The 23,787-nt window shown below is 44.6% G+C and overlaps 1 protein-coding gene across 2 annotated transcripts in view; it reads left to right on the top strand.

Moving 5' to 3' along the window:
- Positions 1–19,909, top strand: part of Ocln (occludin) — a 50,284-nt gene extending 30,375 nt beyond the window's left edge. For both annotated transcript variants that reach the window (XM_028884854.2, XM_028884853.2), the window contains exons 5-9: positions 1,902–2,050; positions 7,789–8,004; positions 11,102–11,273; positions 14,665–14,706; positions 17,760–19,909. In XM_028884854.2, coding sequence (XP_028740687.1) covers positions 1,902–2,050; positions 7,789–8,004; positions 11,102–11,273; positions 14,665–14,706; positions 17,760–17,861 — 681 coding nt within the window. In that variant the 3' untranslated portion in view covers positions 17,862–19,909. The remainder of the gene's footprint in view (positions 1–1,901; positions 2,051–7,788; positions 8,005–11,101; positions 11,274–14,664; positions 14,707–17,759) is intronic.
- The last annotated feature ends 3,878 nt before the right edge of the window (positions 19,910–23,787 follow it).

Here is a 23,787-nt window from a genome sequence, read left to right on the forward strand (position 1 = left end):
AGCAAGCTCTGGACTTCTTTTTACTTCACTTATTGTGTGTGTGTGTGTGTGTGTGTGTGTGTGTGTGTGTGTGTCTGGGTGACACAGCATGTGTGTAACTCAGAGGACAGCCTGTGGGTTTTGGTGCTGCCCTTTTCCTATGCGGGTCATCTTGAAGGCCAGGCTCTGGGCTCCTGACCTGTGCAGACACTGGGCGGGGCTTTGGAGACTCCCGGAGCAAGGCTGCCCACATTACCATTTTTATTAGGTCTAGGTCCTTGGGAAAGTTATCCAATCCCTTGAGCCACAGCTTCCTCATTTCTGAGAGAGGTGTCATACCTGTGAGACTGTGCCTAGGAAGCGATCTGCTGTTGAGCGTTGTTAGCAGTGCAGCCCGGGTTGGTAGCCTGTGAATGAATAGTCCGTTGTCTCCAGAAGTTAGAGATAAGTGAGTGAGCCGTTGTGTGAGTAAGAGACATCGTGGCAGGGAGTAGGTGCCCTGGCTGGAGTTGATAGAGATAGATGTGGGGCGATAGGAGACTTTGTACCTCACCCTGCGGGGACTTCGGTGAAAGGCCACTCACTACAAGATGGCTGCACTTGAACCAAGATTTGGAGCCCGGTGAGGGATTAGCAGGCAAAGAAAGGGGGAAGGGCATTCCAGGCAGTGCGAAGGCTCCAGAAAAGTTCCTGCAGGAAGGGAAAGGAAGGGGAGGGGGTCCTGGAGAAATGTAAGACAGGCTTTCAAGAAAAGGAAGCCTTTTATAGTTCGGATGAGGTCTCGAGAGTAAGAGCAGGCCTTGGACTCGGCAAAGCTGTCGCCTGAGAGGGTGTTGTGTTCGGTTGTAAGGAATTCAGTGGGAGCCAAGAATGGTCCCCACCAGGGCCCCCTGCAGTGGAATCTGAGTTCTCCCTGGAAACCCAGCTGCTGGCTTGGCCCTGGCCCCGAATTCCACTTTCGGAGGGAAATGATCCCATTCCTTTCTGACCCTGAATATGAAACAATGAAGAAAATCACTAAGTGCTCTCACAGCAGAGAACACGAACTATAAGGTGTACTTATCACAAAGATGCTGGTAATAATTGCAAGGATATAAAATAGCAGAATAATCTAATTACAAGTTTGCCAATACTTGCCAGTTCTGTGGGGAAAAAAAGATGCTCAATTGGTTCTAAAGGATTTTTGTTTGTTTGTTTTTCGAGACAGGGTTTCACTGTGTAACAGTCCTGGCTGTCCTGGAATTTGCTCTGTAGACCAGGCTGGCCTCGAGCTCACCGAGCTCACCGAGATCTCCTGTCTCCGCCTCCTCAGTGCTGGGAACAAAGGCATGTGCCACCACCACCACCCGGCCTAAAGGATTTACTTGTATCCAGTGTATTAGAAGTTAGTATTACTGTGTCCAGAAGACATTGTAGTAGATAAGATTCTTCCTCATGCCCTTTAATCATTCAAACATCCTTATGAAGTAATTGCCCCAGTTCATGCAGGCGAGGACAGTGAGATCTGGAGGCATCCAAATAGCCTGATGCCATTATTCTTTTCTAAAGATTTATTTTTAGTGTGTGTGTAAATGTGCATGCATGCATGCAGATGTCCACAGTGGCCAGAAGACAGTACTGGATCCTTTGGAGCTGGATTTATAGTTGGTTGTGAGCTGCCTGATGTGGGGTGTTGGGAACTGAACTTGTCGCCCCCCCCCATTCCATATACGAGCTGTTTCTGATATGGATGAGATAGGTAGGTGGGTGTAAGATAATTACCGTAGCTAATTATTTCACTTAATTACATTCTGAGCTAAATAACTATTAGCTACATTATATTGCAATAACTTTCCCCCATTTCTTTAACCCTTTCAATTATGACTAAATTATGGCATGGTCTCTTGAGTTTTGTTTTTTGTTTTTTGTTTTTTTTTTTTCAGGTTAAAAATGTGTCTGCAGGCACACAAGACATGCCTCCACCACCATCCGACTATGCGGAGAGAGTTGACAGTCCGATGGCCTACTCCGTCAACGGCAAAGTGAATGACAAGCGGTCATACCCAGAGTCTTTCTATAAGTCAACACCATTGTAAGTAGCACCTTAATTTGATAAAAAATTTTGTCTAAAGAGGAATGTTGGCTAATTGCTTTGTGCCATCCTCCCTCACACTGTTGGGAGTCACAAGAGCGAGAAGTGACAGAGCCATTCTCCTTTAAAAAGTATCTACCAGCCAGCGCCTACGAAAGCTGGACAAACCCTCCTTCCTGTTACAGTGATCTTTGCTGGAGGTCTAAGTGCTTTTTGGAAGCGCAGGATAAGGAGGAGGATGATGAAATGCCTTCCTTTCATCTAATATTGAAAGGCCGGGTATGTGGCTTTTCATTAGGAGTGGGGGTCTGCGCTCTGCTTGGAGATGAGCGTGGAAGTTAACTGAACGGAGGTGCGTCACTTAGCTTTCTGTCTCTGCCTGTGAATATTAGGTCTCACAAATAGACAGGAAAGGGTGCACCTCCATCAGCTCTATCCACACACGCCTGTTAAACTAGAACGCACTATTTGAATTCCGGAATTTGGGTTATTTGTCTGTTTTTCACCATTTAACAAAATACCCAAGGCAGATTTACTTTGTAAACCTCGTAGTTGGGGACGTAAGAACACTGGCCCCTGATTGGCCCTGGTGAGGACCTCGTAGTGATGGCAGCATCATGGCAGGGGCGTGTGTGGAGGTAAGAGAGGGCGAGTCATGGGTTGACATGTACCTCAGTTCCCCTTGTGGAGGGGAACACTCTGAGGGACCTTAGAAACCTCCTAGTCGGCTCCACTGCTCAAAGGTCCACAGTGCCACCCGACATCGCCATCTTAAGGACTAAGCCTGGCACGACTGAGCTCAGGGAGGATACACTGGGAGCACATCCAGAATTAGCATTTCCTTTCTGCTTTCCATGTCGCTGGAATGTGTGGCTCTCATAGTTAACGTGTGCTGTTTCCCTATCATATTCACCTAATTCCGTCCTGAGTAACTAATCATTTCCTGTATATGACCATCTATTAGTTTAGCCTTTAACAAAAATAAGATTTACATTAGGAGTTACGGGGAGAAATAGGGGTGAATATGATCAGCATGTATTGAATGAAAATTTCAAGGAATTAATAATTCTCTAATAATATTTTTTAAAAAAGATTTATTTTAAATTACGTGCGTGCGTGCGTGCGTGCGTGTGTGTGTGTGTGTGTGTGTGTGTGGCAGGTGCCAGTGGAGGCCAGCTGTCAGGTCCCCTGGAGTTGGAGTGACAGATGGTTGTGAGCTTCCTGATGGGGGTGCTGGGAACTTGACTTGGGTTGTCTGGAGGAGTGGCAAACACTCTTCATGGCTGAGCTGCCTCTCCAGCCCTGGCTCTTGTCTCTCCTCCTTCACTAATAGTGTGTGCGTGTGTGCGTGTGCGTGTGCGTGTGTGTGTGTGTGTGTGTGTGTGTGTGTGTGTGATCAGAAAAGGAGGATTCTTGTAAATCTGTTTTCAGCCCTGTATGGTCTTGAGCACCAGTCATTCATACACCGCTGAGCTAAGTACTCCTGGGAATACATCTTCATGTTCTCACAGAGTTCACCAAACAAAGGCAGCAGGCAAAATGACAACAGTCACTCCAAGGCCACAACCACAGTGAGGGCAGATCAGGGGAGTGTGTCCGAATGAAGGTCCGCCGTGGGCTCCGGTAAAATAAACACTCACTAAGTTAAATACTTCCTTACTTCAAGAAGGAAATACCGGGCTGGAGAGATGGCTCCGAGGTTTTAAGAGCATTGTGTTCTTCCAGAGGTCCTGAGTTCAATTCCCAGCAACTACATGGTAGCTCACAGCCATCTGTAATGAGATCTGGTGCCCTCTTCTGGCCTGCAGGCATACATGCAGACAAAACACTGTATACATAATAAATAAATCTTTAAAAAAATCCTGCCATAATAATAATAATAATAATAATAATAATAATAATAATAATAATATGTAGCTAGAGTTTTCCTGCCTTGCCCACAGTCAGGACAAACCTCTGTCACCCACCAGTCCCACAGCCGCTCAGACCCAACCAAGTAAACACAGAGACTTATATTGCTTACAAACTGTATGGCTGTGGCAGGCTTCTTGTTAACTGTTCTTATATCTTAAAGTAACCCATTTCTACAAATCTATACCTTGCCACGTGGCTCGTGGCTTACAGCATCTTCACATGCTTCTTGTGCTGGCGGCATCTGGCAGCCAGTCCTTTTGCCTTCCTGTCCTTTTATTTCTCCTCTCTGTTAGTCCCGCCTATCCTTCCTGCCTAGCCACAACCGATCAGGTTTTATTTATTGATCAATCAGAACAACTTGACATACAGACCATCCCCCAGCACAGCTAAGTGCAGACCATCTCAAACACCTGCACTCAGGCCCATGGTCCTAATCATCCTCTATACAGACCTGCTGGGTAACGCCACAAAGAACCCAAGAAGGGCTCCCACAGGACATACAGATCATCCCACAGCAATAATAAATAATGTGTAAAACAGTAAAGGTACTTCGATACTTAGCACCAACCTCTGGCTTCCACATGCATGTATGTATACACAGGGGCACATACACAAACACATATGCACACAATTGTGAGCATGCAAAGAATTAGCTATAGGAACTTAGTGTGTATATTCAAAGAAACATTCTGAAGCCGGGCGGTGGTGGCGCACGCCTTTAATCCCAGCACTCGGGAGGCAGAGCCAGGTGGATCGCTGTGAGTTCGAGGCCAGCCTGGGCTACCAAGTGAGCTCCAGGAAAGGCGCAAAGCTACGCAGAGAAACCCTGTCTCGAAAAACCAAAAAAAAAAAAAAAAAAAAAAAGAAACATTCTGGTCCTAGTAAATAAAATTAAATAAAAAAAAAAAAAAAAGAATAAGGAAATACCAGGACACAGTCACAGTCGGATCAAAGCAATGTCCAGTATCTGGGAGTCACTCACAGTCTTCTGGGCTCCTCCAAAGGGCTTGGGTCACTTCTCCAGCTCTGCCCCCTACAGCACACACACAGCTTGTCTTCAAAGCTTGGGCAGGCTCCACTCCACGGCTGCTGCTGTTCTTGGTGGTCATCCATGGTACTGGCATCTCCCAAATGCTGGGGTCTTCTGCTGCAACTGGGCTGGCCTTTCACCCCTCCCAGAATCTCTTTGTGGAGCCAGACCTCAGCTTCTCTGCATGACCCCTTCAACCCTAACCCTTTGACTGCCGCTGAGGCTGCACCTTCACCAGTGGCCTCTCCTGGCCTCTCACAGAGCCAAACCTCAGCTGCTCTCCATGACCCTTTCTTTTCTTTTCTTTTTTTTTTTTTTTTTGGTTTTTCGAGACAGGGTTTCTCTGTGTAGCTTTGTGCCTTTCCTGGAACTCACTTGGTAGCCCAGGCTGGCCTCGAACTCACAGAGATCTGCCTGGCTCTGCCTCCCGAGTGCTGGGATTAAAGGCGTGCGCCACCACCGCCCGGCTTCCATGACCCTTTCATGCCTTCAAAACCAGTGCCACCTGGGTGACTCCTAGACTACCAACTTCGGCTACTGGCATAAGGTCCAACCATGGCCACCTCTGGAACACAGCTTCTCTGTGCCCTCTGGAAGCATTTCCCTGAAGATTCCACCTCAAGGATGCCGGTCTTGTCTTTTCTCTTACCACTAACTTCTCCGCTTCAGCGAGCCAGCATTGATGCTCCCAGTAACTCAAAGGTTTTACTTGAGTGCCTCTGGTCTTTTGCTAATCACAACCGATTCTTCATCCCCAGCTGACCAGAACTTCAGATTCTTCCTACAAATGGCCTGAATCGTTGCTTTGCTGTCCTCTGAAACTTCTCAAGCCAGGCCTCCGTCATCTGTGCTGCTCTCAACGTTCTTATCTCCAAAGCTCCGCTAGAACAGCTCACTGGACTCCCACACAATGAGTTTTCAAGGCCAAAGCCACACTCCTTCCCCAAACAGCGTGGTCAGGTCCGCCATGGCAATACCCCACTATCCTGGTACCAGCTTGTCTTAGGGTTACTGTTGCTGTGATGAAACACCATGATGAAAGCGAGCTGGGGAGGAAAGGACTTATTTGGCTTATACTTCTATATCACACTGTTCATCAGTTAAGGAAATCAGGACAGGAACTCATGGAGGGCAGGAACCGGGAGGGACCCTCAAATAGGCCAACCATATCCAAAAGGTTTGTATTTGAAGCCTGGCATGGTGGTATATACCTGTAGTCCTAGCCCTTGAGGAAGTGGAGGCAGGAGGATCAAGAGTTCAAAGTTATCCTCAGCTATATTGTGATTTTTGAGGCCAGGGCTGCAGGGCACCCTGCCTCAACAAACAAACAAACCCCTTCAAAATGAAGAACAACAACAAAGGCTTGTTTTTACTGTCGCAGAGCAAAAAAGCACATACAGTAAGTAGCTGGTATTGTGGGTAGAGTGTCGAAGAACTTGTTAATCATTGACCCTTGTGGAAGCAGAGCATTAGCATAACACATACAGCTACATTGGCTGAGGAGATTTCGAGAGAAGAAATAAATACTGCCACCTCGTTTCCCCAACTGCACATCCCTTCCCCAAAGCTTTGTGGCCAATGTTGCTTCAGTGTGGTTAGATTTCAAAGGCCCTGGCAATAATGAGAACCGAGTGGCCCTAGAAACCAGTAAGCCTGGGAGATAAAAATCTCAGCTTCTGGATTCTCTGGTTGAGTGCTCGCCTAGCTATTCATGAGGCCCCAGGTTCAGTCCCCAGCATCAGCCACAAAGGGGGGGGGGGGAGTGTGAGAAGTGGGGAAAGCTTCAGACATTTTAACGTTTGGTTTGAATAGCCAGGCCAATTACCTTAGGAAGCCTAGCCCTTTGTTCATTTCTGTTCTTAGTGTTACAGAGCGAAGTAACACTGTTTCTGTTACTCGGAAGTAGCCAGGGCTCCTCCCAACCCTTACTTTTTATTGCTGCATTGGGCTTTGTTTTCGTGCTTGTGGCAGGAACATTATGCCCAATTTAAAATCTGATGCAACATGAAATAATTACATTAGAAACATAATAAGTGTTATGGTAAACCTCCTGTTGATTCTACATGGCTTTCAGGTCAACACAGAGAGAGTTAAAAGAATACTTAATAAACTCCTTCCTTTGAATGGTGGGGGTTTAGACAGGATCTCACTGTGTAGCCCAACCAAGGTGACCCGAAGATTCTCCTGCTTGAACCTCTCGAATGCTGGGATGACAGGCATTTGCCAGTATACGCAAATGCAGGAAGCTTTTTAGTTTAAATACTGTAGGTTTTCAAACTTTCATCTCGAAAGGATAGGTAACATAAAATTAATGTTGCAAAGAGCCTATCTCCACTGGATCAGCTGAGCCTTCGTCCTCACACGGCATTCCAGGGGGGCTGGAAGAACCTTCAGAAAAGAATTGTGCTCATTTTCCTGACAGCCTTCTGTAGAGTCGGTCTCTGGCAGAGGGCAGATAAACACTTCTTACAACTTCGTTTGAACTTCCTAAAAGGAAGCCTGAGATCCATTTTTTTTTTTTTTAGAAGTTTAAGCATGGACCCCCCCCCCCCCCCCATCAGAGCTTTCCAAGCTGCCTGTGTGTTAGAGGGCTGTGAATTAGTGCCCAACCGAATGCGGGGAGCCAGGCAGCTCTCTGCTCAGCGTGTAGCAGAGGATGAACTCTGCGGATGAGCGCCCCGCCCCGGCGTGGCGTGGGGGTGTCTCCTGGTGCTGTTCTCACCGCCCCTTTGGCTGCAGGGCAGAGTCAAAGCGTGCTGGCTGGTCTCTGAGCAGTGCCCTGTGTTCTCACTAGGGTGCCTGAGGTGGCTCAGGAGCTCCCTCTGACTTCGCCTGTGGAGGACTTCAGACAGCCTCGCTACAGCAGCAGCAGTCACCCAGAGACACCTTCCAAAAGGGCTCCCACCAAGGGAAGAGCGGGAAGGGCGAAGAGAACCGAGCCGGACCACTACGAGACAGACTACACGACAGGCGGCGAATCCTGCGACGAGCTGGAGGAGGACTGGGTCAGGTAGGGCCGTTCTCCTTTTCCAGAGCCCCCTGAGCCGTTCTGGTTGTCATCATGGATGATCAGCCACGTTGGGGGTTATTATCATCACGGTTGACCAGCCAGGTTTAGGGTTATTGCCTTTGAAACTGGGGTCATGTTGCCATCTCATTTTCTGCCCCCCAAGCTTCGAGACAGTGTGTGTGTGTGTGTGTGTGTGTGTGTGTGTGTGTGTGGTGCCCTTTTATAAAACAGAAACGGAGGGGTCCGTCTGGCTGTACCCATGTTTCTCTCACACACACCTCTCCCTGAGATGGCTCTTCTGCCCGCAGACACTCAGGGAAGGCTTTCAAAGAAATAAAACCTGGGTTTAGGGGAACTGTCTTGGACTGACTCTAACATTTCCAAGTCACACAGGCTTTCCTCTGGCACTTCCCTTCAGGTTACACTTTCATGGTAAGCCCTGAGTTTCTTTTAAAGTTTAATCCAAAGAACTCCCGTGACAGTTTCGTAAGCAGTTAAGGAACCAGTTTAGTGCTGCAGCAGAAGTTATGGTTAAGGCCTTGGTATCAGTGGCTGCTTTAGTCCACCACCACCAAATATACAGGTGTGAGGTGGAGCCTTTTCCTGTTAGGTGTTCTGACACTAGAACAGACATCAGAATTTTTTCTTTTCTCTTTTCTTTTTGAGACAGGGTCTCTGTGTAGCCCTGGCTGTCCTAAACTCAATCTGTAGACTAGTCTGGCCTCAAACTCAGAGATCCACCTGTCTCTGTTTCCCCGAGAGCTGGGATTGAAGGCGTGTGCCACCGCTGCCCTGCTCATCAGAAATTTTTGCAGTATGAATGTTGGTTCATAAACCTTGCTTCCCAAGGTGTTAGGAGCATGGGTAGCTTGTCATCTCTTACTTAGGATTCCCATACTTTGCACTCTTTGCCCACAAGAGTCTTACTGGCCGGGTTTACTCATCTATGTGTGAAATATTTGTCTAGCTTGTATAGTGGGACATTTAACTGAAAACTCTGAGAAGTCTCAAGTTTCTGTTTTCCTTTTAATTAAAAGATAAAATTTTGCCGGGAGGGGGTGGCGCACGCCTTTAATCCCAGCACTCGGGAGGCAGAGGCAGGCAGATCTCTGGGAGTTCCAGGCCAGCCTGGTCTACAGAGCGAGATCCAGGAAAAGCGCAAAGCTACTCAGAGAAACCCTGTCTCGACAAACCAAAAAAATAAAAAATAAAAAAAATAAATAAATAAAAACATAAAAGATACAATTTTTCTCTCTTTAAAATGGAGGCATTTTATTGACTGTTTGAGCTGAAATTTAAGTCCCACATTCCACGAGGTTTCGTCTTCCTGTGAAGTAATTCCAAGTATTTTCCCAGTGGATGTTTTGATGTGTCAGCGTCCTGTACAAGGAAGAGTTGACACATCCAGAGATACAGAAGCCATCTTCGAGATTGTCTATTACAGTTTCTTTATTTGGGTGGTGTGTGTGTGTGTGTGTGTGTGTGTGTGTGTGTGTGTGTGTGTGTGTGTAGGTTAGAGGATAACTGAGGAGTCAGAGTCACCCACTTCTTCTTACACCATGTGGGTCCCTAGGGATCGAACTCATGTCTCCAGGTTTGGAGGCAAGCACCTCTCCCCGCTGAGCCATCTTGCTGGCTTCAGAATTCCAGCTTTACTTCATCATATGTTCATGAATTGTCACATTATGCAATTGTTCATTTATGCAATGAACATGTTCTTTTTTTTCTTTTATTTTATTTCACAATACCATTCAGTTCTACATATCAGCCACGGGTTCCCCTGTTCTCCCCCCCCCCCCCCCCTCCTCTTACTCCCAGCCCACCCTCCATTCCCACCTCCTCCAGGGCAAAGCCTCCCCTGAGGACTGCGATCAACCTGGTAGACTCAGTCCAGGCAGGTCCAGTCCCTTCCTCCCAGACTGAGCCAAGCGTCCCTGCATAAGCTCCAGGTTTCAAACAGCCAACTCATGCAATGAGCCCAGGACCCGAACATGTTCTTATTTTATTTTTTTATTGCTGGCGATGGAACCTAGGGTGTCCCACACACTAAACACACGCTTGAGTGCTGATCTGCGCCTCCAGCCTCTCTGTGTGTGCATTTTTAATACATACTTTTCTAATGACAGAACAAGATAAGCTGTTTCCACTTGGGAAAAATAAGACCCAAAATAAACAAATAAACCGGTCTGAAGATGGTAGGTGGCGGCAGGAAACGGCCACTCCCAGCCAGCTGTTCTGCGGTGATCAAAACGGGCTATGTGCTCCAGCATTTAAGACTTTCGACAAAAGTGTTCTATTACCCTGTGGTATCATTAGTGAGAATCGGTGCATTCTTATTGACTGGGAACCTTAAATTTCATGACTTTCGCATTTATTTGTAGAGATATGAGGCGTATTTATTTAAAGTGAATGGTCATAGAGAAAGTATAATCATTCTTTTTGGGTGGTAGTAGGGTTTGAACTCAGAACCTTGTACATGGTGTCGGCAAATGGTCTGGCACTAAGCTGTGTCTTCAGGTCTGAAATCATTCCAGAGGGCTTCTGCAGAAGTTTTCGCAAGGGGGCACAGCCATGTGACCAAATATCCTTTGCAGAAGGACATCCCCTTGACAAGCACGTGGCTTTGGGAGGCATGTGCGTAGAATGTGGCGGCGGGAAGGGAGTAGCCGCTTAGCCAGTCACTGCAGACGAAGTGCCTGTGCGGCCAATGGGGTGTTATAGGCGGATCCCCCTTACAGTCTCGGTAATAGTTCTTTGTAGAATTGAATTGCACCTTACCCCTGTCTTCTAGGACACAATAGAAAACAAGAGAATATGGTTTCATACTCCTTACATACAGTGTGCTGTCTGTGAGGGAAGCCACTGGCTTTTTCTTTTTCTTTTTCTTTTGGCTTTTTAAGACAGGGTTTCTCTGTGTAGTTTTGGCTATCCTGGAACTCACTCTGTAGCCCAGGCTGGCCTCGAACTCACAGAGATCCCGCCTGCCTCTGCCTCCCGAGTGCTGGGATAAAAGCTGAGCGCCACCACTGTCCGGCACCACTAGCTTTTTCTATGTGCGATGGGTACTCATGTGACCGTTTCCTCCTTCACCTCTCAGGGAATATCCACCTATCACTTCAGATCAACAAAGACAACTCTACAAAAGGAATTTTGACACAGGTCTGCAGGAGTACAAGAGTTTACAGGCTGAACTCGACGAGGTCAATAAAGAGCTCTCCCGCCTAGACAGAGAACTGGATGACTACAGAGAAGAAAGTGAAGAGTATATGGTAAGGTCCAAACCTAACCTGTCTCTCTAAAGACAAGGTCTCACATACCTCTGGCTGACCTGGAACTCACTGTATAGCTGAGGATGACATTGAATTCCTGATGATTTTGCCTTCACCTCCCAAGTACTGGGGTTTCAGATATGTGCCCCACCTTGTCTGGCGCGCGCACACACACACACAATAAATAGATTAAAAAGTTACAAAGCCACTGGGCAGTCGTGGTGCACGCCTTTAATACCAGCAGGTGAAGGCAGAGGCAGGTGGATCTCAGTGAGTTTGTTGCCAGCCTGGTCTACAAAGTGAGTTCTGGGACAGCCAGAATCTTACACAGAGAAACTCTATCTGGAAAAAAATAAAGTTACAAAGCAACAATCTACATACATAAATGCATCCCCCTTCTTATTTAAAAGAAATGGCCGCATTAATTTTTCTATTTATAAATACAATTCATTCTTATTGTAAAAACCTCAATTCAGAATTGGATCCATACAAGTACATCCCTTGGGTGGTGCTTACACACTTGAATCTCAGCACTTGGGAGGCAGGGGCAGCATCTCTGTGAGTTTATCCATTCTAGTCTATATACTGAGTTCTAGGCTAGCCAAGAGTACATGGGGGGTGGGGTGGAGGGGGATTCCTCCTTAAATTTCTACCACACACTCCATAAAAACTTTGTTACCAGGAGAATGCCAGGAGTGCAGGTAGCCAGACACAGTCTTCCATGAGGACTTGCTTTGAACAGTTAACGGCACTGGCTTTTCTCCCAGAGGATTAGGGTTCAATTCCTAGTACCCACTTGTCAGTTCACAACCATGTGTAACCCCAGGTTCCAGGGTATCTGGTGCCCTTTTTTAGCTTATACAAAGACCAGGCATAAGTGATGTGCAAATTTACCTGCAGGCAAAGCGCCCGTACACAAAAAATTGAAATTAAAATTAAGCTGGGCGTCGTAGTCCATGCCTTGAATCCCATCATTCAGAGGCGGAGGCAGAAAACTGAGAGGGTTCCTGAAAGAGTCCCAGGGCAGAGCCCTGTGTCCTCTTGAGTTAGGCTTTCAAGCATAAGAACAAATAGCCACGGGAGGTCATGTCGTCATGGGGGCTTGCACACATCCAGCAGAGACACTCTGCAAGGCTGCTGTTCCCCACTGAGCTTCCTCTGCATCCATGAGCTCCCCACGCCGGAACTTCAGCCTCGGGTTCCCAGTGCAGACACTTTTATGTCATGACGTGAACCACAGTAGCAGCCTCTGTTGGAAAAGGTTCACTCTCTGGCTGGTCTCAGGGACACGGTGTTGTTACTCTCCGGCTCTTTTGCTATATAGGCCTCCCTCCCTGTCACGAGTATGGCTGGTGAGTCCATTCCCAGATAAGGGGTGTGGAAGGACACTTGACACAAATGTGCTTGGTCTGAAGGGGACGGACGGATGGGCAACCCTGCCTGCCTGCCTCCAGAGCCGGCAGCGTCTCACTGAGTATGTGACGATTTACCAATACAATGCACACTAGAGGGGCCCCAGTGGTTCTAGTTTGAGCACTGGGATGCTTTTGGTTGCTTCCTGTGTACCTTTATCCTCATCCTTTGGGCTCACTTCTTTTTTTTTTTTGCAAATTATGAGACAAGGTCTCATATGTTGCTGTGTAGCTCAGGTGGACTTGAAGTCCTCTTGCTTAGGGCTGGTATTACAGGCGTGTGTCATCACACCTGGCTTTTCCTTCTTCTTTCCTTTTGCAGATAGACAACATGCTAGGCAAGCTCCCTCCCACCGTTACTTAAACATTATGCTTTAGCACTGCCTGTTTCCCACTCCTTTATGCAGAAATGGTGTGTGGTTATTGTTTTGTATCAATAATAAATGCCTACTTTTATTGACGCAGGATCTGCCTCTGTAGCATAGGCTGACCTTGAACCCTGTATCCACCTGCCTCCTACCTACTGGGATTTCAAGTTTGTGCCATCGTGGTTGGCTTCTTTTTTTTTTTTTTTTTTTTTTTTTAAAGATTTATTTATTTATTATGTATATAGGAGAGGATGCCAGATCTCATTACAGATGGATGTGAGTCACCATGTGGGTGCTGGGAATTGAACTCAGGACCTCTGGAAGAGCAGTCGGTGCTCTTAACCTCTGATCCATCTCTTCAGCCCCCATGTTTGGCTTCTTAAAATGTGTATGCACGTCTTTTTTTTTTTTTTTTTTTGGTTTTTCGAGACAGGGTTTCTCTGTGTAGCTTTGCGCCTTTCCTGGGACTCACTTGGTAGCCCAGGCTGGCCTCGAACTCACAGAGATCCACCTGGCTCTGCCTCCCGAGTGCTGGGATTAAAGGCGTGCGCCACCACCGCCCGGCGTGTATGCACGTCTTTAATCCCAGCACTCGGGAGGCAGAGGCAGATCTCTGTGAGTTCGAGGCCAGCCTGGGCTACAGAATGAGTTCTAGGAAAGGCACCAAAGCTACACAGAGAAACCCTGTCTTGAAAAACTAAACAAAACAAAACAAAATGTGTATGCCTAAAAGTAACTATACAATTTTCAATTTTATGATTGTGCCATAATTTGTTGAAGGATATATAATGCTCTGGAAATAGAGTAATACCAACAAGATACTGGTAAGCCTTTCAGTTTTGTGCTCTGTGTTCTCATGCAGTTAATACAAATGCCAAAATATGAAATGGTTTTTCCAAAGAGCATGCATTTGAAACATTTCAATTGTCTGTTGGACTTTTACTGACTACATTTCCCCAGTAATGTGCCAGGGGGCCATGTGACTGCCTTGAACGTTAGTAAATAATCCTCCCCCATCACTTCATATGCTGCTTGGAGCTCTGTGCCCATTGAGTACTTATTACAGTTTTCAGTTGAGACGATCTGCTTCTCACTTGTGAAGTGTGTGCTGCTACTGTACCTCGATTTACATGTTGTTTTATAGCTTTTGTCTGATATGTTGGTGAGCCTTTCTCAAGTCATTCGACATTTATTAATCAGTTATTGTGTATTTGATTATTTGAAATGCTGAAATTAGAAAGATAAAGTCCTTATGTCCCTCTCTGCAGAGAACTCAAATTCTAATCAGGATTACGGAGACATCTGAGCAGCGTAGACAGTATGACTGACAACTGTATTCACAATATGTGTACCAAGGACTGTCTGAGTAAAGACCCAGAGTGGGGATGGAGGCAGACAAAGGCCTAGACAGTTGAGGGGAGACTCCCTGAGCTGTGACTGTTAAGAATTGCATAGAGTGAGTGTGTGGCTTTTGCTTGCCCTTTTCAATGATACTGGGAAGGCCCACGCTCTCGGGGACTGAGCTGTCGTCTCTCCAGCCCCAAAGAATGCTGTTCTTGAGAGAGAAAAAAAATCTTTAATAAACATTTCCTTTTTTTTCCTCATTCGTAGGCTGCCGCGGATGAATATAATAGACTAAAGCAGGTTAAAGGAGTAAGTATCTAATTTTAAGACTCTTATTTAGCGTTTATGATGACTGTACCATGCGTGTAGAAGTGCACTGATTATAGACAAAGGCCCTATTATTTATATATGAGCATTATAACTGAGGAGTTGGAACATTAATTTGGTTTGTATGTAGCTAAAGCTCATACGGGCTTTCTAAAAACTTTTTTGAGACAAGGTTTCTCATTGGGTATCTGGCTGGGCTGGAATTCAACTTTATAGACCAGGCTGGCCTTGAACTCACAGAGATCCACCTGCCTCTGTGTCTTCATTGCTAGGGTCAAAGACGTGGTTTACCAAGGCCAGCCCTAAAATCTTTGTTTAAAGTTGAAGAATATCTGCAAATAATCTGTATCAGTCACAGTGGGCAGTGGATAATTTTCACAAAGTGACTACACACCTGCATACTTGGCACCCAGAAAAAGAAATACATTTTTTTTTAGTGACCCTAACAGCTCCCCACTCCTTTCCTGTTCTTATGCCTCCCTCCAATGCCATAGATTAGTTTTGCCTCAAGTAATAATTTATATAAAAAGAAATCACGGGCTGGGTGGTGGTGGATCATGCCTTTAATTCCAGTACTTGGGAGGCAGAGGCAGGCAGATCTCTGTGAGTTTGAGGCCAGCCTGGTCTACAGAGCGAGATCCAGGACAGGCACCAAAACTATATAGAGAAACCCTGTCTCAAAAAAACAAACAAAAAGAAAGAGAGAGAGAGAGAGAGAGAGAGAGAGAGAGAGAGAGAGAGAGAGAGAGAGAGAAATAAATAAATAAATAAATAAATTATGGGCCTGGAGAGAGGGCTCAGAAGTTAAGAGCATTTACTGCTCTGGCAGAGAACTGGAGTTCACTTCCCAGCACCCATGTGGTGGTTCATAACTGTCTGTAACTCTAGTTGCAGGGATCCTGTGCCTCTTCTGACCATCTCAACTCCTGATCACACGTTTCACATATATGCGCTCAGGCGCATACACACACACACACACACACACACATAAATAAACGAATGAATGAATGGATATTTTTTTAAAAAGAAATCATACAGTATGTTTCATGTGTGGTCTATATTGCTCAGTGTTATGTTTGTCAGATGCAGTCATGTTGCTGGGTGTGGTGGTGTACACTTTTAATCTCAGCACTGGGGAGGAGGGCTGTCAAAGGCAGGTCAGTCTCTAGAGTTTCCTCAAGCCTGGTCTGCTGGTCTACAGGGTGAGTTCTAGGACAGCCAGAGCTACACAGAGAAACCCTGTCTCAACAAAATTAAAAAAATATATATATATTCATGTTTTTTTGTGCATAGCTATTGTTCATTTATTTTTATTGTTGTGTAGGGTTATGTTTTACCAAAATGTAATTATTCATCTATTTTGTTTTTTGATTTTTTTTGAGATTTTTTTCGTTGAACCTGGAGCTTACTATTTTGTTAGATTGACTGGCCAGGAAGCCCTGGGACTCTCTGTCTCTTCCTTCCAGTGCCGGGATTACAGCTCCAGCTGCCACACCTGGCTTATGTGTGTGCTGGATTATCAAACTTGGTCCTCCTGCTTGGTGCAGTGGGCACTCTGCACTAAGCCACCTCCTCAGCCCCTTAAATGAATTTTAAAAAATGTACAGTGGCAGAGGACCTGAGTTTTATTTCCAGGATCCACACTGAACGACTCCAGGGGATCCAGTGCCCTCTTCTGACTTCTGTGGACAACTGCACTCACGTGTACACACACCACACACTGATACACACACATATACTTGATGAAAAAGAAATTTTTTTAAAAAAGGTTTATTTATTATGTGTACAGCATGTATGACTGCAGACCAGAAGAGGGCACCAGATCTCATCACAGATGGATGTCAGCCACCATGTGGTTGCTGGGAATTGAACTCAGGTCCTCTGGAAGAGCAGTCAGTGTTCTTTAACTGCTGAGCCATCTCTCCAGCCCCCCAAAAAAGAAATCTTTAAAATAATATGTAGTAAATATTTCTGTCTCTTAATCTCTGCTTAGTTTTCTTTTCTCTAGTTGACTACTGTCCACAACTTTACTGACTGATGTTTTGAAAGCTCTTCGTTTATTGTGTGTATGTGTGTGTGTATGTTTGTGTCTATGTGTGGAGGTGCTTGTGTGCCAAGGCACATGTGTGGAGTTCAAAGGATACTTTGTAGGAGTTCATTATCTTTCCACCCTGTGGGTTCTGGGGATCGAACCTGGGTCATCAGGCTCTGCAGCAAGCATCTTTATTGGCCCCTGCCTTTTTTTTTTAAAAGTAGTTTATAAGCAAAAAGGTTTCCAGGTTCTCATGGTGACTTAGCACACATTTTTAGAAATGAACGTATCCTTTGTAAAAAATCAGTTTAAATGATATTACTGAGGAAAAAGAGCCACCTGCCTGTGTGGTTAGTGATGTTGCCTAACACTGTAAATATACTCATTCAATTAATGCTCAGCAATTCTTGATGACTAGTATTTTCTTCGTCTTTTTTTTTTTTAAATCACTGTTTTCTCAGGAGACCTTTTTTTTTCCTTCAGATTTTTTTTTCACAATATATTTTGATGTTTTCCCCTTCTTCCAGCTCCTTCCAGAGCCTCTCCACCTCAGTATCCATTCACCCAACTTCCTGTTCTTTCTTCCCTCCCTCCGTCCCTCCCTCCCTCCCTCCCTTCTCTCTCTCTCTCTCTCTCTGTCTCTCTCTCTCTCTCTCTCTCTTCTTTATTTCATTTTGAGACAGGGTTTCTCTGTGTAGTTTTGGTGCCTATCCTGTAGACCAGGCTGGCCTCAAACTCACAGAGATCCACATGTCTCTGCCTCCTGAGTGCTCCAATTAAAGGCATGCTCCATCACCGCCCAGCTCTTTCTCTTAAAGAAACATTAACACCCCCCCCCAAAAAAAAAAAAGAACCCAAAAAACCCCCAAAGTCCACAAAAACAAACCCTCCTGACCCTGGGGTCTGCCCTGGGGTATAGTTGATATACCTGGTGACACTTCAGGAGACCTATTATTTAGTATTTAGTTTGTTGCGTTCCTGTGATGCATTTTCTCCCTTCTAGTCTGCAGATTATAAAAGTAAGAGGAATTACTGCAAGCAGTTGAAGAGCAAGTTGTCGCACATCAAGAGGATGGTTGGGGACTATGACAGACGGAAAACTTAGGCAGCTGCCCCGCTGCTGGAGAAGTGAGGCACATCTGTCTGCCCGATGTCGCTGCAGTTCTCTTCAGAGGCAAAGTGACTTTGGACTCTAGTCTGGGAAGTTAAACTTTGTGATCATTACAAAGTTTCCATAGCTTTAATTCCGTCAGTTTCACATCATCAGTATTGAAACATTTTATAAATGGCTTTTATAATCCACTGGGCTGAACACTCCAGTTGTGAATTTTACACTTTCAATGTGGATTTCTGTATTAAGAATGACATGTTGTTTGAGGTTTTAAATTTAAAGGCATGTCCCGGGGTGGACTGTGTTGTGAACTTTCACATGCCAGACAATGATTTTTTAATACCCAGGTGTGTTCCTCCAGGTAGAGGCCATCTTATTAATCATCTCAACAGCCCTTCAGGTGACTGTTATTTATAATCCCTTTTCAGGTAAGGAAATTGGGTCCCTGCCATGATATCTCTGCAGTGAAACTGCTTGCTTCCCAAAGGCAGTTCTGGCTAAGTCTGTTTATTACTCTGCAAATAATAGCATTCCCACCTTTTGTATTCCCATTACTGTGCACAGTACATTCTAAAGACCACCTTCCCTACTGATTTTCTTCTTATATTGACTTTAACATAAATGATTAGGATTATTTTGGCTTCACATCACTTTTCCTGATACTTAAGATCATGTAAAATTAACAAATGTGTAAAGTTTAAAAATTGTAAATATATATTTACTTTTGAAAGATCATTTTAAATCCAGGGTTAGAGTTCTGTGTATTTTTACAGTGCTTTTTATCTTTGATAGTTTACATGCTTTTTGTTGTTGTTGTTGATCTTTTCACTGTATCAGAGTATCCAATTACATTTTTAATGATGACTTGAATTGTATTTCACAGGAATGTTCAAGTTCTGTATATATTTTGTAAGGTATTAAACCTGGCGTTCTCTTTCTAAAATGTGTTCGTTTGATGTCATTAGTGCCGTTATGTTCCGCTGGGAAAAACTACACTCAGGAGTTTCAGTTGTGGGCGCTGTCTTGGGTTCTGTGCAGGTTGGTGATTCCTAGTCCGTGGGTAGTGAAAAAGCTAATCTGTCTGGAAATGGAATAATGCTCATAGAACAGCAGTGTCTGTAAATCTCATGATGTTCTTTAAAAATTAAAATTCTTGGTAATAGCATAAAATTAGTTGATCATACTGTATACATCAAACTGATTGTGTACATCCAGCCCAGTTTGGTCTATTTTTTTTTTTTTCAGAAGATGTTTTATATACCTTCTAGGCATCGAAGTACATGTTTTTGTGTATACAATTTTGAATTATTTTCCGAAGATAAACTTTTAAATAATGTTTTTGTGCAACCCTAGTTCATTTTTTTTTAATTGAAGGAAAATTTTACTTTCTATGTGCTAAACATAATACAAGAAGTATTTTTGTAGCTTTGAGATTGACCCTGAGTGAAAGGGCTACAGGGGTACCTTCCCTGGCTCTTATGGTAACTGTTCTTGGTTCTTGGAAATCCCTGTACTTTTGTGTGGTTTTGTTTGGGACAGGGTTTCACGAGGTAGCCTTGAACTAACGATTAGTTCAGGTTGGCTTCAAATTTTCAATTCTTCTGCTTCCGCCTCCCAGGTGGTGGGATTATGGGCTCTCGTCCATGCCTGGCTCATACTTAGGTTATGAAGCTAACTGGTGTCCTCACAAAGCAAGCCTGTTTTGTTGAATGAAGAAAATGAAGCAGGAGGAATTCTAAAACCGTGCCATATAATTGTATGTTGGAATAAAAGAAATGATTCTTTTCCAATGTGGTGCTACACTGTAGGCTTAAAGCCACTACCAGGATATGTCTGTTGGTGTTGGTGTTAACTAGCTGGATCCAACCTAGAGAATCCCACGTAGGCAGTTTCCTAACAAATAATGGGGTTAGGTTGAACTTCAGAGGTCTCTTGTCCATGCTGACCCATGTTTCCCATACCTGCTTTTTGCTGATAAACTGTTTTGGGGGATAGTTTGTGAAAGCATAACCCTTCTTATAAAAGTTCCCTGCATAAAGTGATGCCTTATGTGTGTGATTTTTTTTTAATTAAAAGTGTGTATAATCAATGTTTTCCATTTGAAAAGCTGAAAAATTAGTACAAACATGAACTCACCTCTCAGAAAGAAGAGGTGATATTGTTTTGTTGTTCGTTTGTTTGTTTCTGAGACAGGGTTTCTCTCTGTAACAGCCCTGGCTGTTCTAGAACTCACAGAGATCCACCTGCCTCTGCCTCCCAAGTGCTGGGGTTAAAGGAGTGCATTGCCACTGGCTAGCGATAATGTTTTGTTGCATATGCTTTATATTTTTGAAATAAAGTCTAGTATTTACAGTAACTACTAGTCCAGTATTTGCAGTTAAAATTGTATATACAGGGGGCTGGAGAGATGGCTCTGGACACCTGCTTATCCAGAGGACCCACATAACAGCTCACAACTGTCTGTAACTCCAATTCCAGGGGACCTGACACCCATGGCAAAACACCAAAGCACATAAAGTTAATAACAATTTTAAAATTGTATATACAGACATACAATATCTCATTTAATTCTCGTAACAGTCTTCGGCATATAACCTTATTATTTTATGGATAAGGAAATTAATAATTTGATACATTCACTGTCTGAGTCTCATACTAGTGAGTTTAGAACTGAAGTTGGAAGCTTGATCCTTGGATTAGCAAATTCTATCTATTCTTCCATCCCATATTGACTGCTCAGTGACATATTATGTAATGTAGGGCTGCTCTGCTCAGGGTAAATGAAGAACCTTATGTTAGTTTTGCATGCATTTGAAGTACTTTAACATGAAATGCCTCATCTGGAATCTGCAGAATCTGTAAGGACCTGAATGGGTCAAGAAAGGTCAGGGCAGGGCAGAAGTCTGCTTTCATCGTGGGTTGTGGGGCTCTGGCTTCACTTCATGCACTCTGGCTATACTTCAGCTTCAAGAAAGAAGTTTCTTTTTCTTTTTTCTTTCTTTTTTTTTTTTTTTGGTTTTTCAAGACAGGGTTTCTTTGTAGCTTTGGAGCCTGTCCTGGACTAGCTCTGTAGACCAGGCTGGCCTCGAACTCACAGAGATCCACTTGCCTTTGCCTCCTGAGTGCTGGGATTACAGGTGTGCTCTACCACTGCCCAGCAGAAAGAAGTTTCTTTTGCCTGAACTTTTTCTAAGTTTTTTTTTTTTTTTTCCTAAGTTTTTATCTAGGGAAACCAGAATTAGAATTTATGCTTGATCTCCTGGCTGATTCTACTGCCCTATAATCACTTATCTGAAAGGATAAATTAACTAGTCAGAGTTTATTTATTGAGAGATAAGGTTTCACTTTGTGCCTCAGGCTGGCCTTGAACTTGTGATCCTCCTTTCTAAGCCTCCCAAGTGGCAGGATTACGGGTGTGTGCTCCCATACTCGGCTGTCCTCAAGTGTTTTATGTTAGCATTTCTCATAGTGGGGAGAAATGAGCAAATGTAAATAGGCTGGGGTAGTTTTTTTGAAAATACTGTGCTAGAGAATTGTAATAATGATTGTTTGGAGCGAAGGAAAAGTAATTAATATATAACCTGGATGTTTTTATGTGCTGTGGCAAGATATGGAAGGGTGTACCTCCTAGTTCCAGCTGTTGCCATGAGACTGTGTATCTTGTCTCATTTTAAAAAATACTTTATTTAGCTTTATTTATTTTTTTTTTATGTGCATTGGTGAGAGGGTGTCAGATCCCCTGGAAATGGAGTTACAGACAGTTGTGAGCTGCCATGTGGATGCTGGGAATTGAACGCTGGTCCATCTGGAAGAACAGTCAGTGCTAACCCCTGAGCCACCTCTCCAGCCCCCTTGTCTCATTCTTTTTTTTTTTTTTTTTTTTTTTTTCCAGAGCTGAGGATCAAACCCAGGACCTTGTGCTTGCTAGGCAAGTGCTCTACCACTGAGCTACATCCCCAACCCCACCTTGTCTCATTCTTGATATGCACTGTCCAGCAAATTGCTTAACTCTCTGATTCCTCAGGCTTTTGGTATCTCTAAAAGGTATCTGAGAGCCATGCATGGTTAGGTACTCCTATAATCCTGTCACTTGTTCAGGCAGGAAGATTACTCTGAGTTTGAGGCCAGCCTGAATTATACGATGAAACTCTCAAAATGGGGTGAGTTGAGGGCTACTGGATCGATGGCTCAGCGGTTATGAGCTCTTCATCTTCAGACGACCCAAGTTTTATTCTCAGCACCCACAAAGGGTGGCTCATAACTGCCTGTAACTAACTCTTCTGGCTTCTGCTGGCATGTCCTTCCCTGTGTGCACAAACCGACACACAGACACATATACACATAACTAACAAAAAAAATTTTTTTAAATGGTGTTCGTGGGTTAGAGATACCACACAGAGCTAGAATGCTTGCCTAGCACATACATGGTTCAGTGTCCCGTCTGCAGAAATGCAAAGATACTTGTAATCTTATCTAAGTAATGTGTGATTTAGAACTGACCTTGTCAAAAGTGAAATAATAAATATATTCAGGTAATCCTGTCTTCCAAAGTTAGAAAGTTTTAAAACAAGCCAGGTGGTGGCGGCGGCGGAGGCGGCGGCGGCGGCGGCGGCGGCGGCGGCGGCGGCGGCGGCGCGGCGGCGGCGGCGGCGGCGGCGGCGGCGGCGCACGCCTTTAATCCCAGCACTCGGGAGGCAGAGGCAGGTGGATCTCTGTGAGTTCGAGGCCAGCCTGGTCTCCAAAGCGAGTTCCAGGAAAGGCGCAAAGCTACACAGAGAAACCCTGTCTCGGAAAAAAAAAAAAAAAAAAAAAAAAAAAAAAAAAAAAAAAAAAAAAAAAAAAAAGAAAGTTTTAAAACAGCAAATTGTATTACTGGGGCTGGAGAGATGGCTCAGTGGTTGAGAGTACTGGCTGCTCTTCCAATTCCCAGCACCCACACAGCAGCTCACAACTGTCTGTAATTCCAGTTCCAGGGAATTTGACACCCTCACCCAGACATACATGCAGGCAAAACACCAATGCACATAAAATAAAAAATGAATTTTAAAAATTGTATATGTGTAGGGGCTGATGAAGTGTTACAGAAGATACAGAGGATTATTATGGCAGAACCTTTATGTGCCTTGCAAACTGCAGCGCTTGTGTGTGTGTGTGTGTGTGTGTGTGTGTGTGTGTGTGTGTGTGTGGTGCTGGAGATGAAACCCAGGTCATACATGTCTACACTCTAGCCATAATTCACTAGTTTAAAGTGAATTTTTTTTTTTTTGCTATAATCATTTAATTTCTACTTAAAGATGTTGGGATGGGGGCTGGAGAGATGGCTCAGTGTTCAAGAGCAGCACTGTCGCCGGGTGGTGGTGGCGCATGCCTTTAATCCCAGCACTCGGGAGGCAGAGCCAGGTGGATCTCTGTGAGTTCGAGGCCAGCTGGGCTACTAAGTTTGTTCCAGGAAAGGCGTAAAGCTACACAGAGAAACCCTGTCTCGGAAAACCAAAAAAAAAAAAAAAAAGAAAAAAGAGCAGCACTGTCTATTCTTCCAGAGGTTGGCATGGTGGCTCACAATGATCTATAATGGGATCTGATGCCCTCTTCTGGCATGCAGATGTACATGCAGCTAGAGCCCTCATATACATAAATAAACAGATAACAAACTCCTGTAACTTCAGTTCCACGGGATCTAACACCAGATTCTGTACCCCGTCCCAACTAGGCACGCAAATAGTGAGTGCACAGATGTGCATGCAGGCAAAACCGCCCATACACATAAAATTTAAAAACAAGGCTCCCTAAACCGATGTATAACATATCCGGAACTTGTAGTTTTAGCTGTTTGGCCTAGAGAAATGCACCTCACAGTAGAAATCTTGGAGTCATCACTAAATCGTTTTTTATCCACAAGTTCAGCTGCCCCCCACGCTCA

The sequence above is a fragment of the Peromyscus leucopus genome, chromosome 11 (genome assembly GCF_004664715.2).
Source record: "Peromyscus leucopus breed LL Stock chromosome 11, UCI_PerLeu_2.1, whole genome shotgun sequence".
NCBI lineage: Eukaryota > Metazoa > Chordata > Mammalia > Rodentia > Cricetidae > Peromyscus > Peromyscus leucopus.